The sequence below is a fragment of the Branchiostoma belcheri genome, unplaced genomic scaffold, assembly GCF_001625305.1.
Source record: "Branchiostoma belcheri isolate BF01 breed outbred unplaced genomic scaffold, Haploidv18h27 scaffold6, whole genome shotgun sequence".
NCBI lineage: Eukaryota > Metazoa > Chordata > Leptocardii > Amphioxiformes > Branchiostomatidae > Branchiostoma > Branchiostoma belcheri.
The window spans coordinates 6,932,310-6,949,008 of record NW_017804242.1 but is presented as its reverse complement, the minus strand read 5'-3'; the positions used below and the strand labels follow the sequence as shown (position 1 = coordinate 6,949,008).

General features: G+C 41.5%; 3 protein-coding genes across 3 annotated transcripts; 1 reads left to right on the top strand and 2 right to left on the bottom strand.

Moving 5' to 3' along the window:
- Positions 1-5,736: 5,736 nt before the first annotated feature.
- Positions 5,737-7,203, bottom strand: LOC109482503 (olfactory receptor 5AK2-like). The gene has a single exon (XM_019785232.1). It carries the CDS (start codon positions 7,201-7,203, stop codon positions 5,737-5,739), a length of 1,467 nt encoding a protein of 488 aa, XP_019640791.1.
- Positions 7,204-7,421: 218 nt separating this feature from the next.
- Positions 7,422-8,879, top strand: LOC109482322 (5-methyltetrahydropteroyltriglutamate--homocysteine methyltransferase-like). The gene is made up of 3 exons (XM_019785005.1): positions 7,422-7,451; positions 8,107-8,188; positions 8,608-8,879. The coding sequence occupies exons 1-3, from the start codon at positions 7,422-7,424 to the stop codon at positions 8,877-8,879; spliced, it is 384 nt and encodes a 127-aa protein (XP_019640564.1).
- Positions 8,880-9,795: 916 nt separating this feature from the next.
- On the bottom strand, positions 9,796-16,679 carry LOC109482510 (60S ribosomal protein L5-like). The gene is made up of 8 exons (XM_019785241.1): positions 16,555-16,679; positions 15,685-15,754; positions 15,170-15,285; positions 14,458-14,592; positions 13,458-13,660; positions 11,211-11,388; positions 10,602-10,690; positions 9,796-9,986 (listed from the first exon to the last, which is right to left on the bottom strand). The coding sequence occupies exons 1-8, from the start codon at positions 16,555-16,557 to the stop codon at positions 9,896-9,898; spliced, it is 885 nt and encodes a 294-aa protein (XP_019640800.1). The 5' UTR covers positions 16,558-16,679; the 3' UTR covers positions 9,796-9,895.
- Between the last annotated feature and the right edge of the window lie 20 nt (positions 16,680-16,699).

Genomic DNA, 16,699 nt, shown 5'->3' with positions numbered 1-16,699 from the left:
ATGGACGGCGGGGGTAATGGCGCGGGTGACGGTGCAGGCTGTCACGTTAATCAACAGGCCATACCGAACAAACCGTCAGTAGCCATCAAACACATACAAACCATATTACGCACATAACTTTCATACTACACACAAACAAATAATCTAAACCAATAGAACACAAAAAAACCCGGAGGTTTGAAATCTACGATTTCCCTTGTTTTAAATAAAAGCACTTATTAATATTAGTTTTTTTTACATCGATAGGAAAATCAGGGCGCCTTTCGCGTTAATGTGGAAAGAAGAACAATTGACCGGAATAAGATAATAGTCTACTCGTTTTTATACCACAGTAATAATGGAAATGCCTCACTGTAAGAAGATTCAATTCTTTTTTTATTATTTTTTAAAGCGAACTACAATAGATAAAATGCCAAGCAGGCAACGGTGTTTATCATCGTGATTACCTCATATAACAATATTTGCTTAGTTTTCAACTTTTTAAAATACATTTGCGTTCTCAAATAAAATTATAAACATGCAAAGCGGCTGTGTCTTACTCTTTTAGCTGTAAAATATTTCTTTAAAAAATCATGATGTATCAAACGAGTTTTGCTTAATTGTTTAGACTGATTCTGAAGCTGATAATGCTGTGTGGACTGTAACTGTCTTAGCCTGGTATTCAGTCTTACGTGGTTGGGGTGTTCAGGCAGGCTGTGTTTTCGGGGGCTCTAATAGGTCCCCCCGCCCAGTGCTACAGGCCGTCCCAGTCTGGTCCCAGTGTTACGCTAAGGCCACACCAAGTAAATTTTATGGATGACGTCCTTTGGAGACCCTAAATCTAATGCGAGAGGGTGAGAAAAAAACAAGAAGGGCCCTGAAAAACAAGATGCCTAGATTAGAACATACTAAGAGATGACAAATTAGGACACAAATTGAATGAGGTGACACAGATTAACAAGCAAGAAGTCTTTTATTCATCATCAAAACAGCAATAAAACAGGTGGAACAGCAGTTGTCGTCCTGTCCTGTTTTCGCGTTACGGGTTTCACGTCAATTAATCTGACGATTGGCACTGTCGTGACGCTTTGGTCATAGTTACAGGAAGCGGAATTTCTTGTTTTTTTTTCTAGGAACAGGCCAAAATCAATGCGCGCGCGGACGTCATCCATAAAATTTACTTGGTGTGGCCTAATAAGAGAAAGGGATTTGGGTTCGTGGAGGGCTAATCAATCTCTTGTGAAATACACACCGGGACACCTATGTGAGGCGGGCGGGACAGAGTGTTGCCCCGACCACGAATCAGACTGGATACCAGGCTATAATTGTCTGAAAATTTGCACGATTCTCTGAGCGTGGAGACTAAGCTTACAAGGACAGGTGAAAGTTGCAATAAGAGCGATAGAACTTTACAGTCGATAATGGTATGTGATCTAAAGATGGTGATGCGCACATTGCATGCTCTAAAGCGGAAATGCAGTGTACTTCAAACAAAAGAACGGCCAAGTTGCAGCTGTCTTTGGCTCTCCTAGTATCTTCCTGACTTGCTTAGAGCGGATTACACAATTAACGGCAGCTGGCAATATTATCTCGTCATATAAGTTGAACAGAATAGAGGACGTACGAACGCCATTTTGTAATAGAATGTGAACTGTATAGCAAAGAGAGAAATGAACTGTATATGTTTGTACAACACCTATTCCCCTATTTCATGCACCTAAGTACTTTAGACAAATTCATATTCCTAATGCGACTAGACAAACCACCCATCAAAAAACAAATCTGTACCTTTATCTCTACGATAACTGATAAGCGTGGAGAAGTTGAATTTATTCGATAGTTAGTTACTTTTGTATATGTTAATTAAGAGTGACCATTCATCTTGTTTTGACCTGTACTTAGCCAAGTGTGGCAGAAATTTGCAACAAAGGTCTTCATTCATAATGTTCAAAGCACTTCACAGTAAGTCATCACTTATCATGTGATCCGACATGCAGCTGGTCTTGACTGTCTTCCTGCCATGACTTTAGCTACACAATATTCCTGTTTCCTGTGAGTTTAGGCAGATATCGGTAGGTTGAGCTGGCAGGAGTGCGGGATTACTCTCTAATGGGGAAATCTCGCATGTTTCGTAAGGCCATGTTGATTTGATTATATGGATGACATCCTCTGGGAACCCCAAAACTGATGCGCGCGTGCGAATAAAAAAAAAGTTTTGCAAACAAAAAAAAAGTTGCTTTCACTATGAAATCTACGTGGTCATGAAGGTTGAACAAATGGCACAGAATATGTTATGGTGAATAATCTACTCTTCGAATTCTTTTTTTTACATTTTTGTCTTTTTTCCTTTGATTTTGGCATTCTACGACATTGGTATCGTTTCTAAATGATTTCCTTGCAACTTATGGTATATTTTTGCTCATTTAGCAACTGTTTTGCACGATTTACAGTATGGTTGAAAACCTTTTTTTTTTAAAAAGGCCAAAAATTCATGCGCGCGCGGATGTCATCCATATAATCAAATCAACATGGCCTAAGCAGGAATAGCCCGGTATCTAGTCTTACGTGGTTGGGGGTGTTGGGGCTATTCAGGCAGGCTGTTTTCCTCGGGGGCTCTAATAGGTCCCCCCGCCCAGTGCAACAGGCCGTCCCGGTCTGGTCCCGGTAGGAGTGTCACGCTAATAAGAGACAGTATGCTTCGTGGAGGGCTAATCAACTATTACATGTACATGTATATATAAATGCCTAATGTATTCTAGTCTTTTCAACTTCTTCTCGCTTCTTGGTAATAGTATAAATGCACGATGCGTTAGGGTTTGCAAAATTGCAACCCTAACTAACTTTAAAGTTAATCCGTTGATCTTAGGTGACATGAATCGAAGTTGAAAACTATCTTTTGGGATCTCTCTACAATTGGCAGAAAGCCGACCAGAGTTTTTGCTGACATATCGTCCTATAATGGAATACAACAAATTTATAGCATTTCATCATTAATTATAAAAATCAGATTATGATTTCAAATATATTCCGTTTAGTTATGTCAAGCATCACTTAAGCTCCCCGCATACCGAAATTCATGACGATCGGTCAAGCGGTTCTTGAGTTATCCTCCTTACAATGTTTAAAAACGCCCCTGCGGCCGCGCGGTCCCAGAACAAGCTGCTAGGGGGCCGACTTACATTACTTACTGCCAGAAACTAAAGAGCTTTCTACTAGTCAAAAATCATGAACATGAGAATTACAGAAATTTCGATATGCAAATCTGAGGAAGACTCGTATATGATAGAACAAAACTAATAGCTGATACATGTACACGTTTTCCAATAATACTAGGAGCCAATAAATGTACTACAAGCCACCACATTTTATTGCACTGCAACAACATTGCAAACTAAATATAGCCACTTAGAGATGTGTATATGGATGGGCTACATAACAAAGACTGTAGATATTCATGGCATAGAAAACCAAAACATGTACTACTAAACATAAATGATTTACGGCATGGCAAACTCATTGGAAATGGTACATAACAATTTGTTTTTACATTTACATTTTTAAACATTTACAAGCCGGCGGTCAACATATACGGAATACATTACATAAATAACAATACTGAGGATCTATGTACAAAATAAAAGTATATACTGTTGATTCCTATACGCTAGAAGTCAAACTATTAAGAGTCATTCCATAAACTACATATATAACTACTAAGAACAGACAGTACAAGTTTGTCACGATTAAGGGTTTTATAGGTTATGTTAAATACTATCACAGATTAGAATATGTTACAGCACAAAACTGTGGGGAAATGGATAAACATATGTTAAAAAGGGGTCCACAGTATGGTAAATTGTCAGACTAATGTATTTTGTGCAAAATGTCTCTGGGTATTTATTTTTCTTGTATGTGAACATGTCCTCTGTTTTCTTTGTTTTTTTAACTAATAATAATAATAAAGATTATATCATTTGAAAAAGAAAACTACATGTTTGGTACTATGAACATATCATTAATGCAAAGTATGAGCCGATTTGACCCGGACCCCCATCTTCCGACCTCTGCCTGGTTTTCTCGTGAAATGACTCTTATTGAATATATTTTAATTAGTTTAAGCCTCAGGGACTGGTCACTCACTACATTTTGACGCATATATATACATTGAACAGTACATTTTCTCAATAGGACAATTATTGATAGCCATAAAAACATTAAATTTAAGCAATGCTGCATATATATTTGTACATCACGTAAAGTTTTCAGTCAACAAACACGTTTAACGTCTGAGTAAATTTTCACTATAACGAGACTGAACCGAAACACTAAATGTGCATCATTTAGGTATCGTAAAAGTGCTATCAACAAGCATGTATACGTCTCCTACACATCATGTAAAGTTTTCTAGTCAACAAACACGTTTAACTTCTGAGTACATTTTCACTCTAAGCAGACTGAACCGAAACACTAAATGTGCATCAATTAGGTATCGTAAAAGTGCTATCAACAAGCATGAATACGTCTCCTACACATCATGTAAAGTTTTTAGTCAACAAACACGTTTAACTTCTGAGTACATTTTCACTCTAAGCAGACTGAACCGAAACACTAAATGTGCATCATTTAGGAATCGTAAAAGTGCTATCAACAAGCATGAATACGTCTCCTACACATCACTATTACTCTGCAGTTTTTTTACTTATTATTTGTTTTACATATTTCCTCAGTGCAAGGCTAAAGACCACTCCTAGGCATTGAACGTAAACTAAGCTGGATTCCCTCTCACACAGACGCAACGTCGCATCCCTATCCCTCTTTTAACAGATACTTTCACGGTCGATGTCCAGGAGAACTTACACTTCTTGTTCCGCCGCTTAGAACCTTTCAGCGTGCCACTAGGTTCTCTTCCAGTTCTCATCAATACACCGTTAACATACCTGTTTCCAAGTCATTCTACAACAACATCTTCGATTCTTTCCCCGGACAGCTACATTATGGAACCCTCTTCCAAACACATGCACTACAATCCACAAAGCTTCATTGAAAACAAAGGTCCACCGCCATCTCCTGACATTACCACATTATACTCACATACGTACCTCCAGCTCCGTATGCCTAGAAGTGGCCAAAAATAATTGGCCTTGCACTGAGCGACACCGTTAAAAAAATTACGGGCTGATGAATCAGCATCTCAAGCCAGAAACATCAATTTTCGAGACAAGCTCAACTAACGCAGAATAAGGATCAACGGCCCAAATAGGATTTGGAATTAAGAATGAATTGTTTTGAATATGGGGGAGTCTGTAACTGTATGGCTGCTTAAATATGTAATTTGTGATGGTCCGAAACTATGCCAATAATGTGCATTACTCGTACCAAAGCATCACAACGTTATGTGAAGGAAAGTCAACAATTGTAGTTCCTGAGTTTGCATGGATCAGGATTGTGGAACAGTACTTACAATCTTACAATATCAAGTAAATAAACAAATCTTAAAGATCGGTAAAACAGGCCTACCAGCTGAGTGCCCCTGTGGATACGAGAAAAAGCCGGTCCTAGCCTGCTCCTAATCCCAGACTCTTCCTTGCCTAAATTGTTCATTTGTCCTTTCCAGATGGAAACGTATTTTCACTTGGGTGAACACAATTGTCCTGGGTCCAGTTCTTTTTCTGATTTGTCCACATCTATTCCACAGCCTTCTTTCGTGTAATTTCACCGTTTAACTGCATTCTTTGTTTCAGTGTCTCAAGATCGTCTTTAGGATTTGCCTTTGTTGTACTGGTTTGTATCATCTTCCTCCCATGCCAATTTCCGACGCGTTGGTGGACGGTCCAAAGTGTGCACTGCTGTTGCCTCGTCGATCTCTGTGTCCAACGTTATTGTAGGGACGTCGTCTTCTTCGGCGTCCGTGTGTACTTGTCCGGGGAGGAATACCGTCGCGTCCTCCTGTCCGGTACGTGGCCTCGGCTCAGCGTGCACCTCTGCCATCACTGTTAGCCGGACCGGTGGCCCTGAGACGGTATCGCCGCGGCCACGGTGCCCTGCACGAGGCGCTGGTCCTGGGATGGTGTCTGCCGGTGTTGTCTGCTTCTGTGCCTGGTTGGAAGGTATGTTCTCCACCGGCGCTGGCTGCATGATCAGGCCCTCTGAAGAGACTTGAGCTGGCGCCAACTCCGAGGCCGGCCCACCGCGCCGCCCAGTACCGGTGACGGCGGCCATCTCCGCGTCGTCCTGGCGATGCCGCCGTGTCGTCGGTGCCGCCGCCGGTGGGTTAGGGTTGGCCGGCCATCCGCACAGCTGCCTCAAGGCTCGGCGGAACTCTGGCAGCCGAAAGCTGTAGATGACAGGGTTGGCCACGGACGATAACGTCAGGTACAAGAGAAAGGCCACGCGTCCGGTGACGATCAGGGCACGTTGCGACATCTGTTCCTCACTGATCAGACCTCGGATCGTGGCTATGCGGAAGCAGGCAGTGGCCGTGCAAACGGTCAAAACGGCAGCATGCGGCACCGTCACTTTGAACGCCTTGGTCTGAAACACCCACAGGTCACGGTTCTCGTCCCTTTCCTGTTGTCTTCTAGCCTCCTTGAAGATTCGAGAATAGATCACTAGGATGGAGAGAACAACAAGTACCCCGAAAAGTAGGCCCATGCTTCTTAAGATGGCAGATAAGGAAGTACTGTTCATAGGCTCCGCCTCACAACGCAGGTTAAAGTTGTACTTGGGCAGTCCTCCGAAGGCCACAGGTGCTAATCCGCCGAAGAGGGTGAAGGCTCTGAACGCCAAGATGCCCAGGACCACGCGTTTTGTGGTGACTTTGTCATGGTAGTGTAGGGGATGGCATATGAAATAGTACAGATCTACTGCCATCATGAGGTATGTACCGCACATGGATAGAATACTTGCGGGTGCTACCAGTGCCTGGACCGTGCACCACGTCTGTCCCCCGCGGGCATCCTGCCGGAAAAGTGCGTACACTCGGACGGGAATCAGACAGCCGGTGAAGATGATGTCGTCTACCGCCAGGTTACACCGCAGGTAGTGGCTGGGCTTCTGGAGATACTCTTTCTTCCAAACCAAGAAGATGAGCAGCAGGCCGCATCCTACCGACAGCACCAGGCTGATGACGAGATACGCCGTCTGCAGATCGCGAGATGTTGAGCCGAGGGACAGAACATGGTTGATGCCATCTTCTATTGACGAACCGTCCGTGTCGTCTTCCATATTGACAGCTTTCAAACTCGACGCTTACATGTAGTCGTGAATAGTGTTCTCCTTTCTGACTAGCTAAACGGTGCAACTAGGCAGCTGTGTGGCAAGTACTGGCTTAAGACAGCCAATTTCTTCAGGAGTTAGAACGTGATATTTCAGCGAGAAAAAAGGTTGTTTGTTAGCCACCACTCTATATGAACCTCTGTTCTGACGTCTAAGGTATTCGTGAGATGGCGTGTGGCTCTTCACGTCAGTGGCGAGTAACAAGAATGTTGTAATAATAATAATAAACTGTTCATCCACGGAACTCATCTCGTGACGAAGGCCAGCGACAGACACAAAGACTCAGACTGCGACAGTTATTAAAAAAAATCATGTAAAGATCATACGCCGAATACCTTAGACGTCAGAAGAGATCTTTTTATGCATGTACAAAGGTTGCTGACAAACAACATTTTTCGCGAAAGCGTCAGACACAAAGACTCAGACTGCGGCAGTTATTAAAAACTTCATGTAAAGATCATACGTCGAATACCTTTAATAGACGTCAGAAGAGAGCTTTATATACATGTACAAAGGTTGCTAACAAACAACATTTTTTCTCGCTGAAATATCACGTTCTACCTGAAGAAGAGTGGTGGATGTCACTCGAAATGTCCGGAAATTATGTTATTTTAAAAGGAGCAAGAAAGACATATTTTGTACACAAAAGCATAAACTTAGCCTGGTGTTGGGTTACATCATGTTGCAATTTTATAGCAGGAGGGATTTAGACTTGTCACCATATATATGTATATGAATGTCTTAAAAATTAACAGCGCAGACTATATGCGAAGGTAAACATTATGCATTTGCTTTGCGAATGTTACCTTTCTAGTGTACCTTTGCTTCTTTATGTCACCTTTATTTCAAAAGGACCAAGAAGACTACTTGAAGGCGGACAGATCGTTGTACGGAAGGTTGGCGGGCAAACTAGACAGCGCTGGTTTCGACCGACGTAGGGCCTATTTCTGTACCTGTCCATCTTCCTGTTCAACTTAATTGAATCGTGAAATCAGTTATTCCCCTTTCTTTGGTGAAAGAATACTCTAGATGCCAAACTGGTATCGGGCCCAACCGTTTTCCTTCGGCAGCCGATTGCAAGAGCCCTTCGCCCGCCTATCTAAATTACTCGTACCGCTACGGGGGAGTTGAGCCCGAGGGGTTTGTCAGGCTAAAAGGGCGGCCAAACTCCCCCCGGGCTAGACTCCCCCGCTGCGGTAATTCCGACCAGCGGGCGAAGGGCTCTTGCGTTTGGCTCTTGAGTTTGGCTTCCAGGGTAGTGAAAGAAGTAAATTCCAGTTTCTTCACGAAGTTGACAAAGGTTATGGCATTATAAGTATCAAGAAATTCTTGTAAATCATTTCTTGTTTCCAGTCTCTATAGAAGACGCGCACTGCCCCACAGACCTGTCGTTCCTGTCCAAGTTCAGCCGGACCACCGTGGTGCTGGGGGTGGTGGCCATAGCCCGCAGCAGGGTGGAGACCGTGGAGGAGATCCGGGGACGGGTTCGGGAGGCCCTGCGCTTCCTGCCGCCACACGGACTGGTGCTGGCCCCCGACTGTGGACTCGGCTTCCTGCCCAGGGACGTGCTCAGGGACAAGCTCACCAACATGGTCGCAGCGGCAAGGACATTTCCAGAGGCTTAAAGATCCATTTTTATTAGTCTACAAATTTGAGGAAAGATTTGGGGAAATAAAAGCACAAATCAGTGTTTTTACATGGAGAGGAAAGTCGTTTTAGCAAAACCGAGAAACAGCTTTGGCCACACCAATTTAACTGTTTTTTCCCGGATTCGCCCTGTCCATTTTTTTCTGGTTTGCAAAAAAAGGAAAAAACATTTGGCTCTAACACTGGTCACTTACTAGTCTATATCAAACATTTTCCATTGTACAAAAAAGCAAGTTGACCACTCTGTATTAGCTCGGTAGCTAGAACACTTTTAGCCTAGTATAGTACCCTTATATGTTCCTTATGTATGTATGTCTAAGTCAAGCAGTGTATCTTTTGTTTCCACTTTTATATTATATATACATGTACGTTTGTTATGTGTAGTGATGCATACCTAAACTTAATTTTAGTTTAAGGTCCGGATTCAAGTCCAGAGGTTTAGGTCCAGTTCCGGACTTGTAAGTCCAAACCTAATACCATGGCATATACAAAATTGCATGTTGGCAACCTTGAAATATTGTCTGGGTGAAACTTTGGCCACATAACATGGGGGCCGGTACTTGACGATGGCAATGTTTTCTTCGTCTTGCAGCAAAGATTTTACAATCTACGGAAGGTTTTGGGTAGTTTGGAAAGAAAAGGGGTATTTGAAATAGTCTTTCATGGTATTAAGTCCAGACTCGGTTCTTGACTTTTAGGTTTTTTTTTTTACTTGAACCTAAACATTCTTACAAGTCCGGATCCAAGTCCAGTGAACCGGTATGCATCACTAGTTATGTGTCTGTTAAGTCTTGACCTGTACCTAGCCCGTCGTGGCATGAATGTACAATAAAGGTATTTCATTTCATTTCATTAAAACTTCACATAACACACAAAAACATTCGCACACAGCCATTGTTTGAGAGGGCATTTATTTTTTTGTGTATTTCATGTACATTATTTAGTCCACACACATCCAGGCCGGGTTGTTGTGTAGGTGAGATGGGGGGTCTGGTTATTCCGCCTCCATGGCCCTCAGGTACGATGCCTTCTTCTGCTTGATACGGTCCTTACGCTGCGCGAGGGACATCTTGGCACGGTTCCATCTGTGGTAAACACAAACAACAGTTAGTAAACAAACAAACAAACCATAGACAAAATAACCTGCTTTGCTATCAGTTTTTATTTTTATTTTTTTTATGAAGATTTACCACATTTGTGGAAGGATTGACATAACAGGTGACTATCACCTTTGTCAAACCTGTGACCAGACTGTAAGGTTTGAACCACTCACACCGGGAAGGTCCCCTACTCTTTTTGGTAAGTGCGGTGGGTTCTTTAACATGCGTGGGGTGTGGCTCTCCCAAACATGGGACCTCCATTTAACGTCCTATCCGAGGGACGTCCCTAACCGAAGCTAGGTACTCATTTATACCCGAGTGAAGTGAGGAAAGTCGTGTTAAGTGCCTTTCCCAAGGGCACAAAATTGGAGACACCAGGCAGGATTCGAACCCTGCACCTCTTGGGCCTCGGCTGAACATGCTAAGTGGACTTCAGGGTGTACAAATTCAGTTGTTTTCTTATTGTTGTCATTAACTTATTTCCTGAAAAGCAGGCTGGGACAGTCCATCCTCAGTTTGGGACAATTGACATCTATTTTTGGAACAATTCTGGGACAATAGTAAAAGAAAGTTAATTTTGAGGCCTGAGACAACACCCACCTCTTGACGGTAACTTCCTTCTTCTCCTTAGGTTTGTGCTCAGGGTCCTCCCTAATTGCAGCGTGGGCCTTGGTGTACATCTCCTCAATCTGACAAAAAGAATGGTATGGTAAAAAAAAGAATTTAGTGACATGATCATATACAAAGTACATTTCATGTTAGAACAGTTAAGAATCTATTCTATCTGTATAAAAAAAACTGTTGCACATTTGATGCTCTTTCAGGGCTCTAAATACTAGGTGAATGTGCACCTTAGTGCACCCAAAATTGGAGCTGTGCACCTAATTTTTTACCTTAACAGCATTGAAGAAAACAATGTTTCAACTTCTTTTCAACTTTTCAACTCTCTTATTCAATTTTCTATTGAATTGATCATGTGTGATACTCAAAACACGAATTTACTGGTAATCAGTTGACTGCTTCATTTTGTTGTTGTTGTTGTATTTTCAAAGAGAAAAAAAGAACTGTTTAGGTTCTGGATCAACTCCAAAATGCTCACATTTTTGGCATCAATAGTTGATGGAAGCCCTTATCTTCTTAGCTTTTTTTCCCTTATTGATTCATATTATTTCTTTTACAAATCCAAGAACCAAAGAAAACCTTTCCTACCGAGTCAGCCGTGATGCCAAGCTTGATGTAGGTTCCAAACTGGGACTTGTAGGCCTCCTCATCCTCCTCCTCCAGTTTCCTCATGTACTCAGCCACGTGCTGGCCGAAGATGTGCCCGCGGTGAACCTCCGCGTTGAAGTCTTTCGACTCGGCATCGTAACCCGGGAAGCGCTTCGTGCTGTGCGACAAAAACCAAACAAGAAACGGACGTGAAACAACCACCAAAGCCAAAGGAAAGAAAGCACAATGTTCTTGTAATGCTCTGATTCAAAGGGTTGAGTTTTTTTTTGTGTGTTCGTGTGTGTGTGCTGGTGTCAGTGTGTGTGTTGATGGTGTGTGTATTGGTATGCATGCACGTGTCCGTTGGTGTGTGTGTATTGGTATGCATTGTGTCGTGTTGATGGTGTGTGTATTGGTATGCATGCATGTGTCCGTTGGTGTGTGTGTGTATTGGTACATGTGTTGGTGTGTGTATGCGTGTATACATGTGTATTGGTGTGCATGTGTATTGGTGTGCGTATGTATTGGTATGTGTGTGTGAACGTTGGAACCATGAAAAGTAATTTGCAGCTCAAACCTTTCATTCACAGAATATGAAAAATAAGCACGGGCAAATTTATAGGAATATAAAATCTACCAAAAAACTTTGCTGGTAATGAACGTGCAAATTTTCATACGATAGTAAAGTAAACCAGGTGAGTCTTTCAGGACTGAATGGCCAAGGGAAGTTGGAATGTTGGGTTTCTGGTTTCAGTCCTGAAAAAACTAAGGTAAGGCCTAGGAAAATAAATGTTGTGTTTCCTGTTTCCCGACCGACCCTAAAAAAAACCGCCGACCCTAGCCTTATTTTTGTGTGGACCCCTGCATATTGCTGAACCAAAACATTTTGCACGACGCTACCGAGAGAATCGCTGTTATTGGTGGAACATCGGGCGCCCCGCTAGCGTTTTGAAGTCGTGTAAACAACGCTAATAATTTGTCTGATTTGTTTGTAAAACAAAGCCATCGACTCCGAAAATAAGTTTAAAAGCCGATACATTTACGAACTAATCGTAGAAAATTCCCTACCGTACTGCACCATCAGCATGCGGCGGCCGCAAAAATTCGGCAACGCGAAAGAAAAATGTCTGGTCCATGATAGCAGTATTTCTCATAAAAATAATGTATATGATTTATTTTTCCCCCTTTGTCGGTCTTTTGGTCCCAAAACGTCTAAAAAAGCGGAAATTTGCCCATAAAACCGGACAAGGAAAGGTAGCTATCGACGTAAACAAATTATAAGCACATGGCGAAAATCAGCAAAATCGGCAACGGGACAGAAAAATGCCTGGTCCATTTATCGATATTTACCATGAAAATGTCGTCTGTGGTGTATTTTTCCTCTGATGTGAGTTTTTAGGTCGCAAAACCTCTAAAAAAGCAGAAATTTGCCCACGAAAACGGACTGGCAAGGCATGGGGGAGGGCGCTGTTGACGCCTGCATGACCCCCAAAGGTTGAAGGTCATAGGGCACGTCCATTGCGCAATAACCTTAAATCGCCGATTTAGCTAATTTTTTGGGGTTTCAAATTGATACAATCACACTATCGATTTTTAGGCAAACAAAGGGATAGAAACCAATTAAAATTTTGTGCAGATTTAATTTTTTTTCTTTAGAATTCTTTTTTGTTTCTTTTTTTTCTCCCAAATCCCTGGGAGAACCCTGAAAACCTGTAGACTTGAATCAGGACCTGAATCTGAATTTAGCCCTGCAAGGGCTAGGGACATCTGTTAAGTTCTTCGAGCTGATCGACCGTTTAAAGCTCCATGATCTGACACCTGAGTGATGAAATATAATATTGCACAATCGATTTTTCATCATGTTCTGCTTATATAAACACAGCAATCAGCAAAGTCTAAAAAAAAAATAAAAAATAAAAATAAAATAAGATAATCCCTACCTACCGACCCTAATTTTTTCTGGACTGAAACAGGAAACACAACATTTTTTTTCCTTGGCCTAACTAGGAATTTTTTTTTAGTTTCGGCCAAATATTTTACCAGATTTTCTAATGACAAAGTTGCTCCTGAAATTGCGTGATATGATTTACGTTTAAGAATTCCAGAGGGTTTGAAATTTTAAAGCCTTACCAGCTGTCGATCCAAAAACAAGCTAGGGTCGGCTTGAACTTGCTATTCTATCGATCGGGGGTCGATTGGGAAACTGAAAACATTATTTTCCCAGTCTAACATATATTGTGAACCCACCTATGGGGGATGTCCAGACCGCCGTCGACGGCTCCCTTCATGGCGCCGAAGACGCGGGCGCCGGTGCTGGTGCGGACCAGCCCCACGTCCAGGAAGCAGCGGAAGGGGCGGGGCTGGCCGTCAACCTCCTCCACGTTGTACTCATCACCGTCAATCTCGGTGCAGCCTTCATAGATCGTGTCCAGGCTGAACTTCTTCAGAATCTGAAACAACCAGGAGGCCCATACTTGAACTTGACCTTCGTCTTCCCAACACCTACCCACATATCAAATATTGTGCTAAATTCCTCAAAAATCTGAAACATAAAAATGCTACATTGACAAGTGCACTTCAATGGAAAGCTACCAGGAGGCCCATACTCGAACTTGACCTTCGTCTTCCCAACACCTACCCACATATCAAATATTGTGCTAAATTCCTCAAAAATCTGAAACATAAAAACGCTACATTGACAAGTGCACTTCAAAGGAAAGCTACCAGGAGGCCCATACTTGAACTTGACCTTCGTCTTCCCAACACCTACCCACATATCAAATATTGTGCTAAATTCCTCAAAAATCTGAAACATAAAAACGCTACATTGACAAGTGCACTTCAATGGAAAGCTACCAGGAGGCCCATAATTGAACTTGACCTTCGTCTTCCCTACACCTACCCACATACCAAATATTGTGTCCAGGCTTAATTCCTAAAAAATCTGAACATAAGAACGCTAGATTGACAAGTGCACTTCAAAGGAAAGCTACCAGGAGGCCCATACCTTCATCTTCCCAACACCTACCTACATACCAAATATTGTATCCAAGCTAAATCTCTTCAAAACCTGAAACACAAGACAGCTGAAGCCTAAATCTCTGTTTTAAGTGTAGTTTTGAGCATGGAAAAAATTATTCAACAGAACACTTTGATTTTTGATCCTTATTCAGATCCCTACTAAATACATTCACTTGAGAACAACCTTCCCTTCTAGTAATACATGACAAAAAGATGTGTTTCTTACCCTGCGGGCCAGCAGGAGTCCAGTACAGTATGCAGCTGCATAGTTTGTCAACCCGACCTTAATGCCGTAGCGAGGGAGTTCATGTGCGTACGCAGCACACACGATGACGTCCCCTTCTATCCGGGCATACGCTACCTGTGGGGAGAAAACAGCGGTCATCAATTCTGTCACCTTTGACTCTCTGAGATGCTTGAAACTTAACTTGACTTAAAATAAGTACAGAACAGTTTTTTGTGACTATTACATCTTGGTACAGAAGTGTTGTTTTACGTGCTTTAGGTTTGTGTAGCTGTGACAGTGGTCAACATGCCGAAAATGGGCAAAGATGCTTGTTGCCATGCCGGAACGTGGATGGCAGATAACTATAAAGAGAGGAGACAAGAAAAGGCTCTGATTTAATGTTTTGTTTCTTACTTTGATGCAGTGATATGTGATGTTGGCTGTGTATATGTGATGTTCCCACTGAATCAAAACCATTTGTACAATGATTGAGTCAAAATTTTAAAATGTAGGAACCTTGTTTTTTTTTTTAATTTGAGTCTGCTGAGGATGTCATCCATAAAATTTACTTGCTGTGGCCTTATGTCTAAAATGTCTGAATTCTTCTTTGTACTAATGTTAGCTCTGACTGCCTCATGTATCTGAAGACACGGGGGCATTTCATTTTTATCTACTTGAAATGAATGTTTAAAATGCACAATGTAACACAAACCTGACAAATGATGTCCTTGTTGGTGAAGCGTACTATAAGCCTGTACTTAGGTGTATTGTACTTGTTCTTCTCCTGGATCACCAAACGTTTCCTGGCATAGTAGTCAGTTACACCCTCTGAAAAAAAACCCGAACAACATAGCATCAGAATAAAGATATACATGGAAAATGTTCATAGGTTATGAATATATACCATGGAATGATTACTCAATTTCAGACTGTATTTTTTGTGTGACTTTGATAATAAATTGACAAATGTAATCGTTTTAGCCAAGGGGAAAAAAAGCATTTTTGTGACCATTGCAGATTATGAATAAATTATGATAAAGTGAGCACTAATTTTTTTTGACATGTACAATGACTTGAACTTTAAACTTTACAAGGAAGTTACTGAAATAGAAGATACAAGAGAAAACTATTTTTTACCTATTTTTTTAAAAAAAAGTAACATCAATTTCAATATTCAACATAATTTGTGTGTCCATGTTGCAACATCATGGCAGGATTGCTACATACCTCTACGCCTTCTGAACTTGACTTGGAAACGCTTGAAGTACGCTTTATTCTTCACCACTTTAACGAACCCCTGCAAGGGAAAAATATTTGCATAAATTTCTTTAAAAATTGTATAATAAATTGTATTTGGCTTGTCTTACAAGTAGTAAAGTCATGATAAAATTCCTCTAGAAATTGAGTAGAAAAGTCAAGATATTCCTATACAACTTAGGCTGAAGTACAAAAGTCAAGATATATTTCAACTTCTGGAATAGAAAGTTACAATTAAAAAAAATGAAACAATTTTCTGGTGCAAAATGAACCTTAAATATCAACTGAATTTTTTCAGAATGTCATTTTTGCGACTCGAGATTTTTTGCTAGCTTTTTACTTTAGTTCTTTCACAAATAACCTGTCATACACAACAACCAGGAGACGAATTATGGATCCCTAAGTACTTAGTACTTCCGAAATATGAAATTTGTAGTTTCAACCCTTGGTTTGTAAAATTTTGCACATGGCAAAAATAACGGAGTGTGCCGTATGGCCACGTTGTACTTCCAACTACTAACGAGTCAGAAAAAAATGCAAACCTTGCGTCTACTGCTCACTTTAACCAATAAAATACAGGCTAGAATGATAAATAAAGGTACCGTGCTACTAAAGGTTTGTAAAAGTGTTTGTGCACTGGATTTTTCATTTCATTTTTCGTAAATTCCTCCAAACTTGCAGTAAGGGTCCGCCATCTTGCAACAATCTGATGACTCGCATATCCATTTCTATCCGCAAATATCTCATCATCTGAGGAACAATCGGTGATGAAACTTCGCTACAAGGTAGATTAGACTTTATATTTTTGATTTTTCGTCGGATTTTGTGGATGAAACTCACCATTTTGGCTGGTTCAGCCTGTGTCCGTTGGACCTTAGATAGCCTCGGCTAGGGGCCGACGAAATATCATCGGAAAAAGGAGGTTCATCACTACGCAGGCGCAAACCTCCCAAAATCACCCGGATGAAGACCGATCCATTAACAT